Source organism: Watersipora subatra, chromosome 3 (genome assembly GCF_963576615.1).
Source record: "Watersipora subatra chromosome 3, tzWatSuba1.1, whole genome shotgun sequence".
Taxonomy (NCBI): domain Eukaryota; kingdom Metazoa; phylum Bryozoa; class Gymnolaemata; order Cheilostomatida; family Watersiporidae; genus Watersipora; species Watersipora subatra.
In genome coordinates this window covers 72,820,108-72,844,735 of record NC_088710.1, presented here as the reverse complement: position 1 = coordinate 72,844,735, position 24,628 = coordinate 72,820,108, and the positions used below count along the sequence as shown (strand labels likewise).

Genomic DNA, 24,628 nt, shown 5'->3' with positions numbered 1-24,628 from the left:
TTGCCATTTTTCTATGTACACCACGAGTCCCATTTGTACCTACCAGTATTTCTATACATCAGCCATACAATACATACCAAACTAATTAACTATATGAATCACCTGCTTGTACCAAGTAGCACAAGATGAGACTCACTAATTCTCTCCTCGGTAATTTCTTTTCTATGAACAGGAAAAAACAAACTAGCGGTAAATGTAGCGCCCACGGGTTTTTTGGAAGCACTAATTCTGCACGAATTATATTTTAGGTATACTTACACCAATCAAACATTTGACATTTGTTAGAGTACACTAATTGATGATTAGTTTATGCGAAATATCAATTATATTTTTGTTAGATTCAGTTATCAATTATTGTAGTTGAAAAAATAGTTAATTTGGTTTCATTTCCAATTGCAATGAAAATATTGGTGTGATGAATGTGCTTATTACCACAATGATTCCTTTATTTCACAGCCATCAGCGGCAAGGCTATGGCATCAATTGTACACCACTTTCTTAGCACCATATTGACGTGCATATATAATTGTTAAGTAAAAAAATTGTTGTAGGCAATCTTCTGTAGGAACAAGTTTACCTTCTCAACCATTTAGAGAGTATATGCCCCTACTATTACAGCACCATTCTCGCCCGAAGCCTCAGATGGTCAGCAGGTTTGGATGATAAGCTGAAGTGACTGCATAAGACTGCAAGTTTATGACAAAATTGTAAGAGAGTCTGCAAATCATTTTTATATTATTCAGATTATTAAATGTTGCTTATAATAATATCTATACACTTGACAATTAAAAAATCAAAAAACATCTTTTCAAATTTGTTATTAGCCTTGACAGTAGTCAAAATTTTTAGGCAAGGTTACGCTAAAGCTTGTGTATGTATTTGTGGTAGCTAGTAATGATACCATTAATCAATTTTCAGCTATTTGGCTTCTAGTCCAAAATACGTGCTATAAGTACTACTAAGTGGGTGTAACAGTCATGAAGTAAATCATGACTTATATGTAAAAAAAAATTGTCAAATGTGTGTTCATAGATGAAAAATAGAGCTATCAAAGGAAATCAGTTTTTATATTAACAATTCCGTCTTCAAGCTGTACATTTCTATTCTTCGTAATTAAATTGTATTGCAGTATTCAATCTAGACTTTGAGATAACATTGCCATTGCTGCTGTGTTTCTGTTTGTATGTAAGAACACATTATGCCTATGTGTTCTTACATACAAGCAGAACTAGCGAATAATAAACAGCGATTCTTACATACAAGCAGAACTAGCGAATAATAAACAGCGATTAATTCTTACATACAAGCAGGACTAGCGAATAATAAACAGCGATTCTTACATACAAGCAGGACTAGCGAATAATAAACAGCGATTCTTACATACAAGCAGGACTAGCGAATAATAAACAGCGATTCGAAACCTAAACAACTAATCCATAAACATTTCTCGTAAACATTTGACAGACTGATAATATGATTTTTGTATTTTTTGTCTGTTCAATTTCACATGTCGTTCCTGAATACTAAAAAAAGGCCTTGTTAACCACTAAAACTCTACTACTTTTCGTTTTAGCTCTCCAACTACCAACTTACTGTTAAGTGTTACAGCATTAGCTCAGATTGTTCTTGTCTATTGCATCTTACCTTTGCCTCCTGCCATATAGTTGCACATAAGTTACTAAATGGTTTAAAGAGCAGCTCCTTTTTGTTCCTTATGACAATAATTATTTGTTTTTATTTAAGACTATTTTATGTAAATATTTACATTGTTATTCATAAACACGTGCTATCTTTGGAGACCATAAACATCAACCAAGAGGAAGTCAATTCATTTGGCGTGCTACATGTACATCATCAATACTTATGACAGTGTTTTTCTTAAAGGCTCTGCACTATTATTAGTTTATGTAGGCATGGCACGAGATATACAAAGTATTGCAGTTGGTTGTTGGTAACTCGCAAAAGTCATCTAATCTCATGAAGGATGGAGCGCTGCCTCCTGCTAGCTTTGACTCTTATTAAAATATCACTCAGAACTTTTCCTGGGGCGTTGCCATTTTCCTTGCTCATAAAAGCATAGATGTGATCCAGTATTGTCCAGAACGCATATCACTCAACATTGACAAGCTGCCGCCAGTATGAGTCTTTTTGGCAAATCACGCAAAGCTAAAAAGAGTAAGAGCATGCATGACCTCAGGTAAAGCGCTTACACCTCATCTCAAGTACTCAAGTATAACGCTTCCTGAAACCTTTTGTTGCCGAACACCTATCTGTAGCCATGCAAGCAGCTGTGCTTTCCCATATCGCTCTCTAGCGTCTTCATTCCTCCTTGTAGCTCCAAGCATATCTCAACGTTGAGTCAGAGTCAGCAGTTGATACTAGCCAGCGCTCTTATGACGCTCAAAGGGAAGCCTGGCAGCCCTTCCAAGTAGGTACTTAATGTCAGCATTGTGGAGTTGAGCTCTTATCTCTTGTCAGTATCTTTTCACTTTTCAATTATGAATTAGAGTATTCGTGGATGTCAGTTGTCACCCATGAAATCTTCTATAATTATCCTGTGCATTTCATCAGCCTCTGCCGGTGTACCAGTTTGTTAGTAGAAAAACATAATTTGTTACCAAATCTAAGCAGTAGTATCTTATTAAAGTGAGAATGTATTCAGGTGCATTTGCAAGACTTGATGACTAGATAGGTTGCAGCTCTTGATACATCGCAACCTATCAATCAGGTAAGTATGGCATGAACTTTTAGAACTCAAGTTTATTTCATAGAACTGGATAATGGCCCTATGTAGCTGTTTCTGTGGCATAAGCTGTTAGCCTACAGACATACAGCAGCTGTTTTGCCAAATTTTAAGAAGCCTTCTGACCTTATTAAATTATTACTTCTGGAGAACTACTGGCGATGTAATTTGTACCTGACAAACAAAAACACAGGAAGAAGCCAAGTGTTTATCGGTAAATCGGGTGACATATTGTGTTTGTCTTCATCAGTTTGTTTTGCTGACTAAATGTGTTATCTTATTTACTACTCCAGATTGTTTGTTTAATACACATGTTAGTCTCCTTTCCTACGCATTTCTCATATTTGCCACATACTTGACAGTCCTGGGCTGGTGTCTGAAGAGGGAAACAACATTCCATACAATCACAGCGATAGCAACCTTGTTGGTATGGCAAGCATTTGTAGCAGGTAATCCAACTACAACGCTAAACTTGAAAATTGTTTAACTAAAACGTCCTTAAAAATCTTCCATAATAATGATAGATAGCTTATGTTTATGCATCGAGTGGCAGGGAGCGTTCCAAATCTCATGCTATATTTTAACACTGGTATACATCATTTTAAAGACTTTCAAATTTAATTTCTGTAAGATTTCAGGCAAAAATCGGATATTTTGTTTTAGACTCCTGATCTAGACAATATTAGCTCTTACCAGCCTATCATTTAATAATTATCAGATCGGTCAATACTCTCTATGGACAACACTGCCTTGATAAGGCAGTGCTGATTGATCTGTTTTAAGGTACAGCCACGCGTAACAAATTTTTTGTTCATTCTGACCGAAATCACCAAATGAATGAAAAACCCAGAATTATTCGGTTGAAATTCACAAAATTGTGAGAGTTGTGCATGCACACCAAAATCGTTCACGAAACGCCTTTAATTGGCTAAACAAATTATTAGCGAGCATGATTCTACCAGCTTTTGATATTTACATAGTCCAAGACAACACGACACACACAAAAATACTAACGCGATTTGCAATAGTGAATACGATGTAATTGACTTAATTGCGCTAAGATGGCAACTCTTTTTACAATGGAACTTTTGTTGTTAAAAAGAAATTAATATTATTAAAAAAGAAATGCTGTCGTAGCCATGCTGTCCGAACAATAAAGAACCAACCATAGCGCAATCGAGTCAGTTGCATCGTATTCACTATGGCATATCGCGTTAGTATTTTTCTTGGGTGTCGTGTTTTTGTTTTGGACTATATAAATTGTAAAAGCTACTAGAATCGTGCTCGCTAATAATTTGTTTAGCCAATTCAAGGCCTTTCATCAACGATTTGGTGTGCATGCACAGTTCAGACAATTCTGTGAATTTCAGCTGAATAATTCGTTCATTTCGTGATTTTGGTCAGAATGAACAAGAAATTGGTTACATGTGGCTGCTACGTGTGGCCGTACCTTTACTAAGTTATTCGACCTAATAAGTGGCTTGTTCTCTTCTCTTAATATTTAATTAAAATTGTAGAGAAATGTACAACTCTTGGTTGCACAAACTCAGGCCAACATTGTGTTGCCATGTTTTTATTTAGTAGCCCGTGTCGTAAACTGCAATATTAATAAAGTGCTCTAAGGAAAGTAGAGTTGCCTTCTCTCTCATATTCTAGTATACCGTAAAACCCTAATTGAACTCCGTGGCGCTCTATTTTTCAACCTTTCCTCTATGGTGGCGGTCAATTGGAGGCGGTGTTCAAATAGAGGATGGCGGCCTATTTTTCAAATGGCTCGTCAAAATTTTTGGAAGATAAATTTAACTCTATTACGGGCGAAGCGAATGTCGCCTATATTTTGCCTTCTTTTTACAGTGGGCCGATATTAAGCATTTTAAATGCAATAAATCTGCTAACTTACCTCTAACTTGTCAAAGATCTCACCATAAATGTGCATTGAGAAACCGAGAAATATCTCTACCAGTTGATATCTATTGCTTGCAATTGATCTGCGATGACTTTATAACCTGTGTCCTTCTTAGCAATTTGTTGGAATTTTCAATGTTATTTTATACTAAATTTGTAAGCATATTTTATATTTATATTTAACAATGTTGCATTAAAACTCATTGCACTCAATGATATGTTTACTACAGTTTGCAACAAAAACTAGCCTTTTTATGTGTAATAGAAGTGGAGTAATGAGCATCGATCCATTGTAAGTTGTGTTAAGATAGCTGCAAGGATGCTATTAAATAACATGCTATAAATCTGCATATTTATAAATTATACAGCAATAATCTATCAAATGATATAAATATATATTCATGAATAAGTGACATGAACGAACCATACTTATATTATATGCAGAAACAAAAATTAATGTTTTTAAAACAAAAATATTTTCATCGTTTGCTCGGATGGCTGCGTTCTGATTATTGCTTTTGATGGAATGAACATCTTTTAGTTGTCCAATACCTTCCACAATATCTTCTGGCCTCAGCTCTTTTTCAGCGCTGTTGAACTAGTCGATATTAGCATCCAAACAATTTTTTTGGCAGAGCAAAGCTTTCACGCGCTGCATTTAGCACTAATGCAACGCGTAAAAGTTTACTCGCTAATTGTAATATTTGATCCAAAACTTGCAAACCGATTTTCATATGCTTGTCCTTCGAAGTATTAAGCCTCGGTAAACAAGGAACTACTACTAGCCTAAGACAGTTAGTAGTTATTTCTATGGCGTTGCTTTGAAAATTCATCTACCATGGTAAATTTAAGCTGTTTTTATATATGTAGGCTACTTCAAAGTAGAAAGACCGCGTTAAACAGAGAGCTACTACTAGCCTGAGACCGTTATTGATTATTGCTACAGTGTTGCTTTCAAAGTTTTAACGAAAAAAGTGAAAAGCTTTGGAATTGGACAACGAGAGAATTAATTGTTATTGATATAAAGGATTCATTATTAATATGATTTTGCGGACACTTTAACTGATCAGTTGATATTATTGGCTCGAAAATATCAAATAATGCCAAAGTGGCGGTAAAATGGAGGTGGTGTTCAATTGGGGAGTGGCGGTCCATTTTTCAATCCTTCTCTCAGGGTGGCGGTCAATCGGAGGTGGCGTTCAAAGAGAGGTGGCGTTCAATTAGAGGTTTTACGGTATTTGTCTTTTATATGACTTTCATAAAACTACAGCACTCTGTGCCAGTGCTTGTGGGAAAATAAAATCTTACATGCAGCAATCTTGCATGCGGCTGTCAGCTGTAATCAGTTTTGTAAAAAGTTACAGCTCTCTCGTCATTGGCATTTTAATATGAAATTATCCATCATGGAACTTATTGGCTTTACACCAAATTTATACTGAAACATTTACATTGTATTTCTTATGGTGATAAACGCAACCATTTTTAAACCAAATTAATTTGTTGAACTCCGATGTTGGCTGGTAAGTGAAGTTGCCTATCAGTGTTCTCATCTATAATTCCTCATGCAGCAGGTAGGGTACCTCTCCAGCTAAAACAGACAGGATGATCAGACGTGAAACGCACTATTCATAGCAATCATATTCTGTGCTACTCAGTGGTCAATGTAAAGTTATCTTGTTTTTTCTTGATAAGCGTCTCAAGTTATAAAATTATTGTTGCGGTAACGATGCATTTACAGTATTGTAAATAACAACCCACCTACCATTGGCTATTCTTGCAGTATTGTAAATAACAACCCACCTACCATTGGCTATTCTTGCAGTATTGTAAATAACAACCCACCTACCATTGGCTATTCTTACAGTATTGTAAATAACAACCCACCTACCATTGGCTATTCTTGCAGTATTGTAAATAACAACCCACCTACCATTGGCTATTCTTGCAGTATTGTAAATAACAACCCACCTACCATTGGCTATTCTTGCAGTATTGTAAATAACAACCCACCTACCATTGGCTATTCTTGCAGTATTGTAAATAACAACCCATCTACCATTGGCTATTCTTGCAGTATTGTAAATAACAACCCACCTACCATTGGCTATTCTTGCAGTATTGTAAATAACAACCCACCTACCATTGGCTATTCTTGCAGTATTGTAAATAACAACCCACCTACCATTGGCTATTCTTACAGTATTGTAAATAACAACCCACCTACCATTGGCTATTCTTGCAGTATTGTAAATAACAACCCACCTACCATTGGCTATTCTTGCAGTATTGTAAATAACAACCCACCTACCATTGGCTATTCTTGCAGTATTGTAAATAACAACCCACCTACCATTGGCTATTCTTGCAGTATTGTAAATAACAACCCATCTACCATTGGCTATTCTTGCAGTATTGTAAATAACAACCCACCTACCATTGGCTATTCTTGCAGTATTGTAAATAACAACCCACCTACCATTGGCTATTCTTGCAGTATTGTAAATAACAACCCACCTACCATTGGCTATTCTTGCAGTATTGTAAATAACAACCCACCTACCATTGGCTATTCTTGCAGTATTGTAAATAACAACCCACCTACCATTGGCTATTCTTGCAGTATTGTAAATAACAACCCACCTACCATTGGCTATTCTTGTACATATCATATACTCTATTGTAGTTGACTTTTTGATATTATTTATGAATTATTAATTAATTATTAGTTATAGTCACGTGTACCGACGGGGATAGTCTTGTGCACTGACAGTTATAGTCATGTGTACTGACAGTTATAGTCAGCGTACTGATAGTTATAGTCATGCGTACTGATAGTTATAGTCATGTGTACTGACAGTTATAGTCATGGGCACTGGCAGTTATAGTCATGCGCACTGGAAGTTATAGTCATGCGTATGTACTGACAGTTATAGTCATGTGTACTGGCAGTTATAGTCATGTGCACCATCAGTGTGTGTTCTCCTCTTTCACAGTTGTTAAACCACAAGTTATCACATCCCTTGTTGTGCATGCATAAGTGGTGATAATCAAGTTTTGATATATTTATATTCCTTTGACTAGCCATTGATTATAGCAGTTGCAAGTGTGTAATGCCTCCACCGATTGCGATGTCATTATCTCCCTCTCCTCCAGCTCTTATGTCAATATTGATTTTACACCATGGCCAATACGGAGTCAATAGTCTGCGCGCTTACCTAGTTGTCAGGAGTTTGTGCAAACGGCTTGCCGCTTGAGCTGTTAGAATCTGAGGCTATGGTGCTGGGGACACACTGTCAAAGACTGAGAGACTGGTGTCTAGCGGCACTCAGTTAAGCTGCCTTGATGCTGTCATGTCTGTGCCGACCTTTACATCAGCTCATGTCTCTCGTACCAGGTCTTCTGCGGACTCAGTCGGTACCATCAGGCACTCAGGCCGCACCATCCGTAAGAGCTACAGCTGTGGAGAGACGATGAAGATCAAGGAGCACCAGGTAGGTTGTGGCATTTCACCCACACGGTTTAGCTAAAGGACCAAACAGGTGCTCTGAGTTGCTTGTTTAGTCGCATAGTCAGAGTCACTGACTAGAGAGTGCTCCCTATTATTGAGCGTGCTGGCTATAGAGGTCTAGTGAGAGGGAATTGGATAATGAGCTTACTGTAAAGTTCACTTAAATCTTATGTGGTTCTTGTTGCACTCTCTTTTGCGTAGCCGTTTATAACCAATTAGTGACAATATGAGAGGAGGAGAAAGACCTTCAACTTTGCGCAATTTAATATCAAAGATTCTGGTTAGCAGAGACCATCTGACAGAAGGGCCATACCAGCCACGCTCTCGGTCAGATGGTATGGTAGGTACTGGCTGTCTGCAGGAGATTCTAGTCAGCAATTAAATCCCGACTGTTATGTAAGGAGTAGACCATGAGGTTTTGAACAGGTGCTTCCAAATTGTGTTGAATAGAAGCACGAGGTTGGACTACATGGGAGTAACGACCGGGAGGCGCAGCCTATTGTTACAATAAAAGCATATTGATTAGAACACCTTGCAAATGTAGATGCAGCTCTTCATACTCGTTTGTTTTTATCTCTACCTGTAATGTCAGTCACCTGTCATTACCTGTCACTTACCTGTCAAGCTCTGCTCTGCCGTGGTGTCATATATTTCAAACTTGAATGCTCGGTTTCTCTGGTTCGCTGCTCAGTAATTCTCTATTAGTCCGTCTTGCACATAGCTGTTACGTAATTTATCATCAAACATGATATGGTGGGCAGTTTTAATTAGAAAATCATTTTAAAAGCAGTCAAGCACCAAAGGTGTGTGTAAATGGTACAGGATCACTCATGTGTATGTTAGGTACTTTTGTCTGCTCTGAACACAAATTTAGATTTGAATTACGGCTTTATGAGGCTCCAAGTTGGCTGTGTGACACAAACTTACCGGTAGATAATCATGTCAAATAGCTCTAATAAAACTTGAAATTATCTAACAAACACTTCATTTGCGACTAAAGCTCGTTGTTTGCAGTAGTACTCATGGTGATATGGCAACATAAGGGGTGAGAGACGATTGCGATGCACTTCTATCGTGTCGACTACCATCGTGGCTCCATATCTTTCTAGATTTGCTTCTCAATAATTTTCTACCCGATAATTGCTAGTGAGTTCTTAGCTCACCTGTCACACCTGTCACATGTTCTCATACAGATATTTATGTACGCAGATGATGAGGTATTGTTTGCCTAGCTGCTTAAGATTTGATGAGCAATTTGACATAAATACTTTGGACACTGGAATGCTCTAGTGTTCTAGAAGCTTCTTGCCGTTAGCTTGCCTAGCAATTAGGTTAGCAGTAAGATGGGATCTGGTGCCATGTAGTTTCGACTCCACTCTTCAGATATATTGACCTTCTCATTTTGACTAGCTCTCTTATCTTGTTAGGTTGTGCATTACGTTGTGCATCACATATTTTCTCAAAGTTCTGCTATTCTATGGCACACATCACCTATTAGACTATTATAGTAGATGAATGCCTCGAACTGGTATGTTTCATGCCTGCGTTGGTCTTTCTTCTGACAAAAATGACTTTTTTGAATCTATATGACTGTCTTCCTTAGTTTCTAAATTATGTTGGTGGGCTTGAATAGACAGAATTGAGGCAGATGTATTTAACAGTTGGTGCACAGTTAATCTTGCACAACTTGATCATTAAAAGTGAATATATTAAAATAATACGTACTCGATTAACAATGATATTTTCGTATGCCAGTATTCACGAATGTTACAAGAAACATTCAGCCACTAATCAGAAAAATACTAATAGAAATGTGAGCTAGCCATGTGAAATACAGAGCTATTCTAATAGTAAATTGTAGACACTGCAGTAAATATATCTTAGATTGGTTTTTACCATAACAATGCAGTAGTAAATCTATTTTACTATCTCTTTGGGCAACGGAAAATTCGGTTTTTCAGGTGTGATCACCTAAGAACATGGCGTGCAGTCATTGATTACACCGCCTTATAAACTCACAAGCACCGGTTTGCACCATTTTTCTGTCACGTGAAATGACCCACTCATCCTACACCCATTTGCAAGCTAGCGGATGATGCGCATTTCAGGTCTCTGAGAAAATTTTTCTTTTTGCATGGCCAATCTGGCTCACAGGATTTGTAACAGCGGTAAATGTTTACACGCCATCTTATATAAGAGGCTTGTCTGTTTATACAAATTAGCTTCTGTCAGAAGCTTCTTTCAGAAGCATCGCTAGCTCACCGCTTGCATTACAGCAAGAATACCCGCCAATCCAATATTTATACAATAATTTCATAAGATAGCTATTAGACTTGGTAAGTTTGTGAGAGCTTCTTGTTCAAATGCTCATAGAAAGTAGAAGTATTCCTAGCGCCTTCTTTCTGGAAGAATGAAGCAAATTCCATAATCAGCGCTCGTATCAAATAAATATTTAGATATTAGTCTGTGTAAGCACTTGAACGAATTTAATAAGCTTCAATAAAATATAGCATGGGTTGTCTGCTCCTTAATTAATGGTCCCACGAACAAACGAGCGGTAGCGAAGTATGAGTTTTTATGATAAATGCATGTGCACACAACTTACGAAAATTAATCATCAACAATGAGACGAACCCTTGTCTAGAAATTTCATCAACAAATTTCACCATCGTTTTGTAGAGTCGTTAAAGTATAATAACGATACAAAACACATTTAAGCCTATTTAAATATGTTACCAAGTCTTTGTAAACCGTCGGCATTATCTTAAAACTTACCCATCTAATCGGATTATACCCAAATAGACAGATTAATTTGGACGAAAATCGCCACAAAACGCTTGAAAAGCTTGGTTTAATAAAAGTTAAGACCGGAAATTGAAACGCCGAGCGACAGAGAATAGAACGATGAAGTCGTGCGCATTTCACAAAAAAATAACGTGCACATTTCACCAGTCTATATCATTGTCGAAGGTTTCTGTAATTAACGTAGGAGTACTGAAATCGTTTCATTTTTGCCGATTTCAAAGTAACTGACATTTTAGACTCTTGAGTACTTCGGTATTCTAACTGATGTACAACGCAGTGTTAGTAAAGGAAATGACGATGATATTTTTTTCTAACGATTCTTATGAGATTTTAAGATTATGAGATTATACTTATGAGATTATAAAAACTATGACGTTTTTAAATGTAAACAAAATTGTTTATTGGTTTTATATTATTACTATATTAATAATATTGGTTATTCTAATAATATCAGTGCATTTTACTTCTAATATTGGCCAATATTGCATTTCTCCTATTGCAGGGGGAGAGATATAAACATATAATCTTTTCCTTTCATTATTGCTATTTGTTGTATATAATAACACCCACACCCAGTACATTACAGCTACCATTGCAGTTATCCTATTGCATTGCAGTGCCATTTGACTGCTAATATTGCATTTCTCAACCATCAGTACCCTTTCTTTTTTTCCAATATCTCTTTGGTCGTGGGCTGTATGACAGTGGAATTTCTAGTGGATAGAATAAGAAAGAAATTGTTAATTTTATGCTTCATAATTAGTAATATACATTTGTTTGCGATATATTTCTAGTCAGTCACCAAACTGCTACTCAAATTTCCGACAAGCTGTTTACTAATAGGTCCTATATGCTTGGGATGGGGGGAAAGAAATTCATCCTTGACCCTAGCACACCATATTTAGTATCTGTGTATTCACTGAGAATATCGTGTTAGTGAGGCACGTTGTAACTTATATATACACTTACTTTTTGAAAGCTTGTTCAGAGTAAAACCTTGACATAAGGAAGGGCTGACTCAGATACATTTTTGAATTTATCTGCTCAACATGTAACAGTCTGAATAGGATTTTTCTGCGTGTTGGCTGTTGGTTTAGTGAAACGATTCGTGTCTTATTCGAAGCAAGAAAGATTCAGGATGGGTTCTATACAGCAATGATAAAGTAATATATTTGATCTCCTCCTGATGATATGATATTGTTCCCTCTCAGCAACTATATTTCACTAATGACATCAAATATGTAATATTGATAATAATAAGATTGGTTCCTCTCTTGGGATCTTGTGCTGGCACCAACTAGCTCACTCGCTGACACGCCTCACTCTACGTATAGGATAATTTGCTCATCGCTCACATCCTCTATAATATTTATGATCTAACGATAGTAAATAAGCCTCATGTTTCATTCTGTGCAATCTTCTCCGTCACCTGTATGTTTTCAGAGTGTCCAGCTTGAAGTCCCGCCGAAGAAGAAATATACAAAGCGTTTTGAAAAGATATTCCGATCAGTTGTTGGCGAGGAGACCCTATATAATTGTAAGGCCCATCATCATACATACAACACCGATTTAGCTAATAATTTACAGTTGATGTTTACATCCTTTTCACGCACATGTGCTATTAGGTAGAAAGGGCTTGCCCACGCACACGCATGTAAACAGAACCCCTGACTCGAGTGTAAACATACAGCCCTTTGAGAGATTTCTGATCCTATTGCATACACTGCTGCCTTTCTTCCTAGCCGTAAGCAGCAGATTCTTCGCCAGCAATATTCCATCAATATTATTGTATGCATCGTGTTGAGTATATTCACACGCTAGCTAGAAAGTGCTCCACCAATGAGTAGGCTGCTAATAAAGGAATATCAAGGTGGTAGAGCAGCTCCACGTATTTTAGTTGGACAGATGGCCAACAACTAACACAAATATTTGGAAAATGTGAGAGCTTGTTTAATATCTCCCTCATTATCCGCTTTGAGGTTGCTTTATTCATATTTAGAGATGACTGCAATTGACCAATAATAACCAAGTCTCCAAACTACATGTATAAGATTAATTATATTGTTGGAACCGTGTAAAAATTAGGAGATGCTGTTGAGCCTTTCACCTAAAAAATGACTTTAAACTTGATTAAATTAAGATTAAGGTTCTAAAGTTTAAAGTCATTTTTTAGGTCAAAGGCTCAACAGGATCTCCTAATTTTTACACGCTCTCCTGTTTTTCAACTGCTCTCGAATTTCTCCTTTTTATGCAGGCTATTCCTGCACCCTTTACCAAGACAGCATTGCAACTGGTCATCTATACCTCACCCTTGGCTGGTTTTGTTTCTATTCAAACTTCATGGGACGACAACGACAGGTAGGTGCTTGATAGCTCATTTCAGTTACACGCTAACTTTTATAACTGTGTGCTTATCAAGTTTGTTGTAGCCTAAGATGTAGTATATTCTAGAGAAGGCCCAGCTTTGCTTTAGTGCGTATATCCTAGGGGCGCTAGCAACAGTCTCAGGAGAGATATTGGCCATTGCCGGTTAGGCAAAGATTGGCGGTTTAGGTAGGAGAAAGGTCAAGGACAATACCATCATGCGCTACCAATGGTACTTTTCAGTTGTGGCTATAAAGCCTGACAAGGCCGATGTAGAAAAGTGGATGTCAGCCATAGCTAATTGATTTGTAATTAGAATAATACAAGAAACTCTATAATACTAACTAACTCCGTAAATTATCACGGTGTTCACCCAAAGACTTTGCTGTCAGTTTCTATTCACTGAAGTTGTTAACAGTAAGAGGAAATACAGATTTTTATATAGGCGCAACGAGAAATTATATTTACGATCTGTGTCTGTAGTTGAAATATGAAACAATTCGCTTTTATCATTCAAAATCAGCAGAGTTGTTATTCTAGTAGACTGTAGTTTGTAGTTTACTAAGTGAATTCAGAGTCTTATGTTAACTGATCAAAGAAGGGCACATAGTTTAACAACGGCGTCTTTTGCGTATGTATCTGCAGCCGCAATGATATCTGGTACATGTTTTTCTCATGGATGGGAAACAACTATACACCTCTTTTACTATCTTTATTAAATTGATTTTTCTGTAAAAAGAGTGCTGCAGTATTTCTGCCATTTTATTCTACATTAGATATCAATAGTTTTATAAAGAATTCGGAGTAAATAGTTGCAAATGGCACCATAACTTCACCTTTCTTAATCGCAGTACTGCAGGTTTTGCTGAGCCATGTTCAGGTGAAACAATCTGTCAACACCATGTTGCTAAGCAGTTTTATATATAGAATCACCTAATTTCAGGTGAATTGAAGCATCAGCTTTTTTTAACTAGCTAAAATGTATATGCATATCTGTCCACGACTCAAAAACAACTACGGTCTCTACCAGTCAACTGATGACAGATATAAAGAATTGCACATTATTGTTCAGAGCTGTTGACCAATGAATTGATAGTGTTTTAATCTACGTACAAAATGATCCCTGTAAAACCTGATAGCTGAATTTTTCAGTTATTCGATTGAATAAAGCTGAATCAAACCTTCACTTGCATCTCTCTTGATCAACAATATCAGTCTCGCAAAAAGTTTATAAATGTCTAAAAAAAATTATTTCAAGGATGTGTGGGCGGAGTTTGTCGGTCAAGGTCAATTATCATGCTAGTTCCACTAAACATTATCAATCGTGTGCGGATGTACACTGAAACACTCTGCACATCCTGTTAGCAAAAGATCTTTACTCCGGAAATAGATTGTGATTGGTTGAAGTATAAAGAAACTTGAGCTTGCATTTTGTAAACATTGACACGCAATCCTTTACTTACGCAGTCAAGTGACTGGTTCAGACAATACTTTTTCTTTGAACTGTCACTAAATACGCGTGTACATCTCAGTCAGTTACAATAGAACTGATGCTACAAATTACCTGAAATTTGGTGATTCTACATAAAGGACTGTATAACGACGTGGTGTTAACAGATTGTTTTACTTGAGCATGACTCAGCAGGACTTTTACAGGCTATTTAATAGGTTGGTAGTATACAGTAGCGTAGGTATGGGATTGTAATCTATTATTCAATTTGGCTTAGCCTAAGAGGTTTTGTTGCTACGCCTAGTTACTTAAGCTATAATAATGAAGTTTAGACTATTGACCATGGTATATAATCCAAGGTGACACCATACACTTACAGCTCGCTTGGGGCTGGGTCGAATAACTAAAAATGTGTCTATGTGAGGTACAAGTGTTGTATTCAGGGAGCTCATACATGTCTATCATTTAGTTAGTCAAAGTTGTGCGAATCGGGATAAATTGTGTATGAATAAAGATTTATTTCTTCTTGTAACAAAATTTTATTTTTTTGTCCAAGCTTCATGCATGTTTGTAAAATATTGCTTGTTAATATTATTATAGGGTTTATTTGCATAAACTGTAGGGTGCAATCGTCAGTACACATCTTTGTAGATATCAATAGATGTAAGCAGAATAGAAAGCATAACGCAGCAAAGAACAGCAAAGATTATACCAAATGCTATCAAGATCACTACTGACAACACATCCGTAAGGGCTAACTTACTTAGTGTAATGAAATTGTTTATGAATAGCATTTCTTACTATTTGTAAGACTGTTAGTAGTAATATCGCTACTAGTAGCATCAGTAATACTACAACTAGCAGTAGTAGTAGTAGTAAAAACATTCGTATTATTAGTAGTAGCAGTATTACTAGTAACTCTCGTACTATTAAGACTTATGGTAATACGAGTAGTACAGTACTAGTAGCAGCAGTACTAGTAGTAGCAGTCTTAGTAATGGCAGTCGTAGTAGCAGTATTAGTAGTAGCAGTAGTAGTAGTACTAATAGTAGCAGTCTTAGTAATGGCAGTCATAGTAGCAGTATTAGTAGTAGCAGTACTAGTAATGGCAGTCGTAGTAGCAGTATTAGTAGTAGCAGTAGTAGCAGTACTAATAGTAGCAATGCTTCCAGGACTCAGTAACCATCTAAATATAAACTATTAATGTTAATATTGGGAAATTGAACCTTCACAAAAGCCGCATTTTTAACTTTTTCTATTCTTTTCGTTTTAGTATCTATTTAGCTCATTTATATCAAGAGATAGAGTGTATCGAACACTGATCACTGTGTGGAGGAACTGCAGAGAGGTTGGTCTAAAATTGCCTACATAATTATGTTATGTGTACCATTAGTCCTAGATAATGATCAACAATGACAATATGCTCATCTGCACTGTTCTATTAGCGCTCTGTCCTACAAGCTCCAAACACATTATATATACCTTAGGTATGTTGACATGTAATTATGATTTAATGGGCACTGAGTGAAATAAATGTTATGTATTACTTTCTATATTATTCGTAAAAGAAGCAGATGCATGCTCACAGCTAGCTCTTTCGTAATATATAAAGGCTGTTGTTTTAGGCTCAGGCTCAGCTCTCCTCAGATGACTCTGACCTCAGTGACGTTGAATCGATGACGAGAATTGTAAGTGAGGTCACAAATAATTAATTTTGATAGGTCAAAATTTTTATTATGAAACGCAAAAAAATATTTTGACCATAAAAACAGGTTTTTAGGATTAATATGAATTATTAACGTGTTGCACACAACATGCATGTACAAAAGAAGCTCTTCATATTTCCTCACTCATCCAGGCTCCAGAATGGAAAATGTGATGGCGTGTGGTGATTTCTATTTGCTTTTGATTGTTAGTCAAATTTAGATTAAAGTATCTTTTATTTTAACAGTGTAATTGTATAAGGTTACAGACTAATTCAGTGCATTTAGCGTAGTTTGAGCAAACAAATGTTTTTGAAGGCAATATCAGTAACAAGGTAGGACAACCCTCACAAGAATAGTGGTCTGGTATAACTCTGCTAAATTTCGTCTAACATTTTGTGGCTATGTAGTAGTTGATAAGCTGTAAGTAAATTGCCACCAAGTATTTGCCATTAATATCCATAAAAATAAATTTCAAGTAGGAAGGCCTTACCTTGAATGCCGTATTATTAGGCGGAACTTTTCCTAATTTCTTCTATTGTGTTTCCTTTTTCACCTTCTTCCTCTTAGCCTGGAAAATTATTTGCGACTTATCTAGCCTTCGTGTTCATTTACTAATAAATGGTTCTTGATTCTGCATCACCTGAGTAGAGAATTCCATCTCCCTCCTTATTTACTTCAAGCAGCCGAGTATAGCTGGATATATATATATATATATTATACCTTTATTATATATTATATCTATATATATTTATTAAATAATAATTGAACTGAGATTGCTACCGCAAGTTTAAAATTCAAACGCTCTACCACTGAGCCATACCAGCTGCACTGATTTCAAGCGTTTTCATATACATTGGAACTTCGGTTCTCGAACGCTTCGGTTCGAGACCATCTCGGTTTTCGACCAAAAAATTTGAGATTTGTTCGTTTTGGATCTCGACCATAAATTCTGCTCTCAACCAAACTGGAGCATGCACATTTGAATTAAATGTTTGGAGTAGCTCCAGAAATAGTATGTTTATAAGCTTAATGACATTGTTGTGAGCCACTTTCGGAAGGTTTTCAAACAAAGGAAGAAGTTTTGCGTCATAAATTCTTTACAAAAAGGAGCCATCTGGGAGGACGTCGCCTCTACCGAAGAGATTTTCTAGTAGACTTTCTGAAGAGCTCCTCCAGTCGAGTTGCCTTAAATTGTTTTGGAGAAGGATTCTTCTTCAAAGATGTGAAGTAAATGTGCCTTTACTGTTTCTATTTTCTTTTTCACACGATTTTTGATGTAACTGATCTGTTGAATTTTTTTGCTGTTTCATTATCAATTTCTGCGATTTTTGGTATTGTATCATAACCTTTAATGTTTTCGATGTTTTAAGAGCAAAGCATATGAAATGTTTACTTTTTGTTTTCTTTTTCCATCATCATAGATAGAAAATCTTTCATTAAAATTAAACACAATCTATATCTACCCGTTTTTATTTATGGTTGTACAGTTTATGGCGTAAAATGTAAAAAAATACTGTACCGAAGTTGTTAAATCGACTTGGAACCGATTAAAACTTACACATTAATTATAATGGGAAAACTTGTTTCGGATCTCGAACAACTCGGTTTTCAAACAACTTCTGGAATGGATTGTGTTCGAGAACCGAAGTTCCACTGTACACTATAACGTATGCTATAACACACTAATTATTTTAGCTCTGCGCCCACGTGTTATGATGCTCCTGTTAAGAAATATTTTGGGACCTAAGTATACTCAACACTAAGCTTTTTTGTCTTTTTTTTGTTGGGGAAAATTTGTTCTGTCCGACGTTAATAATTTATCTCAAACCTAAAAGTTTGGCGATTTGTGTAGTGATCATATAATGTACGTTATTAAAATATATACGTCGCTGAACTTGCCATGGCGAGTTATCCGTATACGGTATATCCGGTATCCGTTTTAATAAAAACTATTCGCAAACTGATTAATAAAATTTTTAATTCATTTAAGTTAGATTCAACGTTTATGTTACACGTCTGTCTCGAAGGTAAGAATTCTTCACGTAGTACATTGTAATGTTATATTATTTTGCGGATCATAACCACAAAATGCACTAAAGCCATTGTAGGCACCTATAGTTACTAAGGTTAACATAGTATTTTAGTACTATTTTTAATGATGATGATTTTTACCAGGAGGTGATTAAATTAGATGATGACAATGGGTTTCGATACCACTCTATGTATGTCTATAGCCTACGATATTTTCGCATGCCAACACTGAAACAAACTGAAATCATAATGGTATACCAAATAATTTTTGATTGTAATTGTAGCGAAATAGACTATATTTAGCCATTACTTGCTAATGATTTTACATTTAAACACCTTTACATTTTTATTTTTCCTCCTAGTTCATTTCAACGAAACACTTTCAAGTTATAGAATTTTTAACTTACAGTTGTTTAAAAACCTTTACAGTTGCTTTATTTATTTTTAATTTAGTTGTTCTGCACAAAAACTTTTTTTCGTGGTATGAAGTTTTAAAGTTACAGCTGTTTGACAAAGTTTGAAAACCTTTACAGTTGTATTTATTTTCTCTCAATTTATTTCAACTGCATTTCTCTCATGATGTGTAGTTTGAAAGTTAGAATGGCAAATGTTGTTATATGTTAAATACAAATCAATTTCTGTCCAAAGACTTTTTATTACCTGGGCAACACCGGGTAGCACAGCTAGTCTAATATAAGAGAAAGTAATGAAAAAGAGACTAGGTACACCGTAGACATCTTGTACAATCACCTGGCTAATAAGAAACTCGGCTTGTCTCAAATTCTTTTACAAGATGGTGATATATATATTGGTGGTGAGCTGGCTGCATTTTGGTGCTCCGAGTGTGGTGACTCTGTCTGACTCACAAAGCAGCGAAGCTCTGAGCTTACATGAAGGATGAATGCTTTTAGCAAGTACAGTATTTCATTCAAAAGAACATCTATTCAGTTAATAGAATCTACTGTGTTAACATACTCGATGGATGGTGTGCTGATCTACTTGAAAACTGATCATATCTATTGATTATTTTTATTGATAATTTATAGCACTTGATTGGGTTGTGATCTACGATTGGTAGATGCAATTATATTCATTATAAAGTTATATAACCAAGTTAGACAATAATAAAAAAGTGAAACCAGACCAGTAATCATCAATGTCGCAATATAAAAAAATATGGTTCCATCACGTAACCGTAACACTAGCTCCGACAATTTTAAGCTAGCTAAAGTCACCTGTAACAACAGCTACTGGTAATTAGTATTGCAACTGCTGGTTAATAGTATTGCAACTACAGTGGTGAGTAGTACCGCAACTACTGGTGATTAGTACCGCAACTACTGGTGAGTAGTACTGCAACTACTGGTGATTAGTACGGCAACTACTGGTGATAAGTACGACAACTACTGGTGCCTACTACTAGTATTACAACTGCTGGTGAGTAGTACCGCAACTGCTGGTGATTAGTATTGCAACTACTGGTGAGTAGTACCGCAACTACTGGTGAGTAGTAACGCAACTACTGGCGAGTAGTATTGCAACTATTTGGCTCAGTATAAACAAAACGCACATTCACACAGTCCTAAGAATTTTCACTTGTTAATGTTTATAAAATAAGGCCGTATTACTGTATCAACACCAACTGCTTCATCGATCATGCTTTTCATACATTCTACAATTTGTCATATAGCACAATTTAAAATCGTTCAGTACTCTACCAATACTCTATTAATATGTGTTGAAAGTGTTTATTGAGGGATGAGCATCTTAATATATGTATACGACTATTAATACTGTCAAACAATAAAAATCGATAACTGTGTAAAATTGATGTGCCTTATAATAAAAACGCTTACCCTTATCTTATCATAGAACAGATCAGCTTTCAGTTTCTTTACTAACTGGCTTTTTATAACCTTCTTAGTATTTGAAATGATGAATTAAGTTTTTAATAAAACTTGCTGACTCATTGCTAGTCAGTTCCTGCTTTGAATGAATGTAAGAATCAGCACTGTAACTAACGAGACAGCAGGCAATAGTTTTCGAGTGTTGAAAGTCTCTCGCTGCTGTCTATTGATAGGCGAATTTCTCAGGCTATGCAGATGAGCAGTCTCCCAAAGAAGCCTCGCTCTTTGAGGACTCCACATCAGAGCGGAGCATTTCCTGCACAGGTCTGAATGCTTGCGCTGAGAGGGAAGCTACTGCACCAAGTGTAGTGAACCTTTCAGCGCCCTTAGATAGCCCAAACCTGGAAGAAGATACTGCCGACTCCACACCATCCTCTGCTGATAGCTCAGAATGCATTACTGCAGATTCAGCACGTCTCAACCAGATGATTTGGAAACCTTGGACAACAGGTTGGTCATAATACTTCATCGATACAGCTGATAGTTTGAAATTATGGCAGTCATTATGAACAGGAGCGAGTTCCCAAAAAGTTTATTTGTCATACATGTACCAAGTTCGAGCAAACTGATTGGCTCTTGTCAATTTCAAATCCAATCACAATGCTTATATTTATGTCTATGCAGCCATGGGCAGTACGCCAGTAATGCGTAACCGCTCTATAATGCTTTATACTTTCATATCAAAATTTTATTTACCTTCTCACTAAATTTTCAGTTCAGTTTTCAAATCCAACTCACCTGGAACAGCAAGGGTCACTCTGCTTAAACAATAAAGGTATGATAGAGAAATGTAAAAGTTTGTTTGTGACCTGTAATTTGGACATCATTTGCCAGAAAAGATGCTGAACAATGCTCGAACCTTGTCAATTCGATGTTCACTCAAACTTGTAATAAGGTTTACTACCCTCTTGTTTGCTAATATATGCACGGATGTACGTATTATGCAGTCATGAGGAGCCTTCAGGGTGTCTACGCAGTCATGCAGTGGAGTGGACTGTCAGGGTCAGTCCCGGCTGATGAAGGTAGCGCTATCTACTCGGCACTTATTTTCTGGTAAGGTTCGCATCTTTAAAGCTCTTCTGTCCCTAGAGTTCTTTTTATAATAATTAAGCTGCCAGTGATAGGGCAGCATCAAGTAAGTACAGAAAGGTGTAAAAAGAAGTCCTCAGGCACAGCTAGAAGCAGGTAGCTTAGCTGCTAGTCGCAGCAGGTCAGGTATAGACTCCAGCTATTTACTCACTGTGGCAAAAGTTTTTCAGTTAATGTCAATATTTTTATCTTTAGTTTAGTTTGCCATACCAGTAGTTTGATGCATTTAGAAAACTATGTGAAGCTTGTCAACCAGTTGCTAGGTTTCTTCATGATGTGCAAAAAGTGTGTGTTACAATCATTTATGTGTTTCGCATGATGAAAGTCACGTTCATCTAACAGATGGTAGATCTTATACTGTTTCTTCCCACAAATATTGTATTCTTGCCACAACTCCAATAAAAACATTATTAGCCGATACTGATACTGATACCGATACGATATAGCGGATTATTAGCCGCTACTTTTTTCCGAAGTTTTGAGCCATGCGGCCTATTTAAAGGCTGCGGCTATTCTGTGGTTTTTTTCTTTCACCCCTAGGGTCACACTAACCAGAATCTCCGGTTAGCGCGCCTTTAGCGGTGAAAGAAAACAGTGTCTAACGGTACTGTTCCGTATTAACCGTTTGTGTAGCAAGGTTAATAAGGTTGGTTAATAAGGTTGGTTAATAAGGCTGGTTAATAAGGTTGGTTAATAAGGTTGGTTAATGAGGTACAGTGCCGTTAGGTGCATGTTAACCAGCAACCACTGTTCCGTATTGTTTTGTTTTAAACAGCAAAGTTGCTGCCGTGTTGAAAAGCACTGTTATGAGTTCTGCGGCCTATACAAAAGGTGCGGCCTATGTATTGTTTTATTATCGTTTTTTTTTAAATAGAGCAGATGCGGCTTATATAGGGGTGCGGTTAATAGTCCGTAAAATATGGTACATGTTTATTCTCTCTATACTCCCATTTTATGTACATTGTACCCTTAGAAGTATATTTTCAGCACGGGGCTGTTGATCGCTATGACTCTCTACCTTACTCTGCGGATGTTTATATTCGAGAGGGAACAGATCGACTACATGTTACAGAGGCACCCCAACCAGCATACCTTGGACATACATTACCGGGTGGATGCAACTCTTGAGCTTAACCATAGACTTTTGTTACGATTGATGGACGTGCTGTCCTCTCTTCATAAACTCATACAAAACACTTCCTCCGACCTCTGTACATAGCCCTCATAGCTAACAATTATTCTAGTCATGCTCGTTAATAAAATTTCTATTTTTGTTTCAGTTGAAACATTTTTACGCAATTTAACATCATTTTTTATAAAATTAATTTGTTCTAATCCTTTTTATTTACTTGGCAAGAAACTCGCCGTGGTGGTTATTTGAGAAGGGTGCGTGTTACATCATAGTTATGATGGACAAAGCGTGTAATACCAAATTCCATAAATCACTTTATTCTGATAATATTCCTTAGAAACATTTATTCCTAAGAGCCTTCAATTGGCTGATCTCACTTCTTGACTTATTGTCATATTTTTGTGCAATTGATGACTCAGAGAAATTGTGCATTTGTTTGTGTGTCAGATGGTATTAGTCACACGTGTTGATTTATTATTAGTTGAGTTTTAAATATATTCATTTTGGTCTCAATTGACTAATGGCTTCACTGGATGTCAGCCCATAGAAAGGAGAACAGGTCTTGATTGTTCTTTATCATGTACCGTACTGTATATTGTATGCTTCATGCTCGCTACAAATGTGCTATATGGCCACTATATACATGCCTCCACTCTCTGTACACGTGTTCTGCATGCTCTCCAGGCATGTTTTGCGCACTATGTATGCATACTAACAACTTTCATGAAAGGAATGAGATTGAGATAGGAAAGATTTGTAGTTGTTCAGGTGAGTTGAACTGCTACCACAAACTTCTCTTTCTCCCTATTTAAAGTTACCCCAAGAAAATTATTGCTTTCGACACAATAATAGCTTTTAAAGCATAGTTAATCAGTCCATAGCAGTAGGTTTGGTGAAAAGTCAAAATTTACAGTAGGTGTTGTATAAGGATATCAGTCTATAGTAGTTGGGTTTGCGGAGAAGTCACCGTTTACAGTAGGGAATTTGTGAGAAAATTGGTTTACTGCAGTAGGTTTGTGAGGAAGTCAAAATTTACAATAGCAGATTATGGGTAAGTAAACTCTATACGCAGATTAATGTGGTAAAACAACTCCTTAATAGGCATTATATTAGAAATGGGTGGCTCGTGTTCAGGGAGAGTATAATAAGAAACGGTACAGCGGCTGCACTTATATTGGAGGGTGAGTGGTTAACCTTATAACTTCGGAATCACAAACCATGGGAAAAATAGAAGGCAGATTTCTGAAATCTATCGTGAGAACATACGCTGCAACCACCCTTGAAAGAAGAAATTAAATTTGGGCCAGAATATATTTAAGGGAGAGCATCGGAGGGGAGGACTCGAACTTGGTGACATCATGATATTTCAGGTATAACAAGTTCCTCGCTGGCTTTGCAATCAGACAGTTTCCTGTTGCTGACTCTTGGAGACAATAATCTTGTGTGAAGGATTTTCCCTAATACCTATGTATTAATACACCTTCAAGAACTCACGGACTATAGTTTAAGTGCTGTCAGATTAATATTAACCCTAATATCCAAATAGGCCTAGATAGCTACACTAAACTATGATGAACAGTGTTAGCGTAGCCACATAACCCTGAAAGGATGACTTCCTGGTTATTGATAATGCCCACAGCTACACTAAACTGTGATGAACAGTATTAGTGTAACCCCATAACCCCGAAAGGATGACTTTCGTGTTATAATTGCCACTTCAATAACGTAGTCCTATGTAATTGAGACAATCAATTGACATAGGATAATCAACTTGACATAGTGATATGATGACTATGGAAAGTTGTACAAACTCAAACAATATCTGAGATTATCAGATATTGATAGACCAACGCTGTTCGGTGATAAGCCATTACAGCCTAGAATAGCATAGCATACGACTAAAATCTCTTATCAACAATTTAGATTGATAGATATAACAACAAGCTTAATTTCACAGGTTATAATTCCTTTTATTTACTAATTCAGAC

The 24,628-nt window shown here is 36.5% G+C and overlaps 1 protein-coding gene across 2 annotated transcripts; it reads left to right on the top strand.

Moving 5' to 3' along the window:
• Positions 1 to 556: 556 nt before the first annotated feature.
• On the top strand, positions 557 to 23,153 carry LOC137391280 (protein Aster-B-like). Of its 2 annotated transcripts, none has more exons than XM_068077702.1 (12): positions 557 to 707; positions 2,336 to 2,428; positions 3,106 to 3,192; positions 8,043 to 8,139; positions 12,405 to 12,498; positions 13,216 to 13,319; positions 15,427 to 15,522; positions 16,049 to 16,123; positions 16,401 to 16,463; positions 20,593 to 20,869; positions 21,367 to 21,472; positions 22,496 to 23,153. In XM_068077702.1, exons 1-12 carry the CDS (start codon positions 697 to 699, stop codon positions 22,725 to 22,727), a joined length of 1,335 nt encoding a protein of 444 aa, XP_067933803.1. In that variant the 5' UTR covers positions 557 to 696; the 3' UTR covers positions 22,728 to 23,153. The 2 variants fall into 2 exon arrangements, with proteins under 2 accessions (XP_067933803.1, XP_067933802.1); XM_068077701.1 differs by lacking the exon at positions 557 to 707 and adding an exon at positions 1,816 to 2,197.
• The last annotated feature ends 1,475 nt before the right edge of the window (positions 23,154 to 24,628 follow it).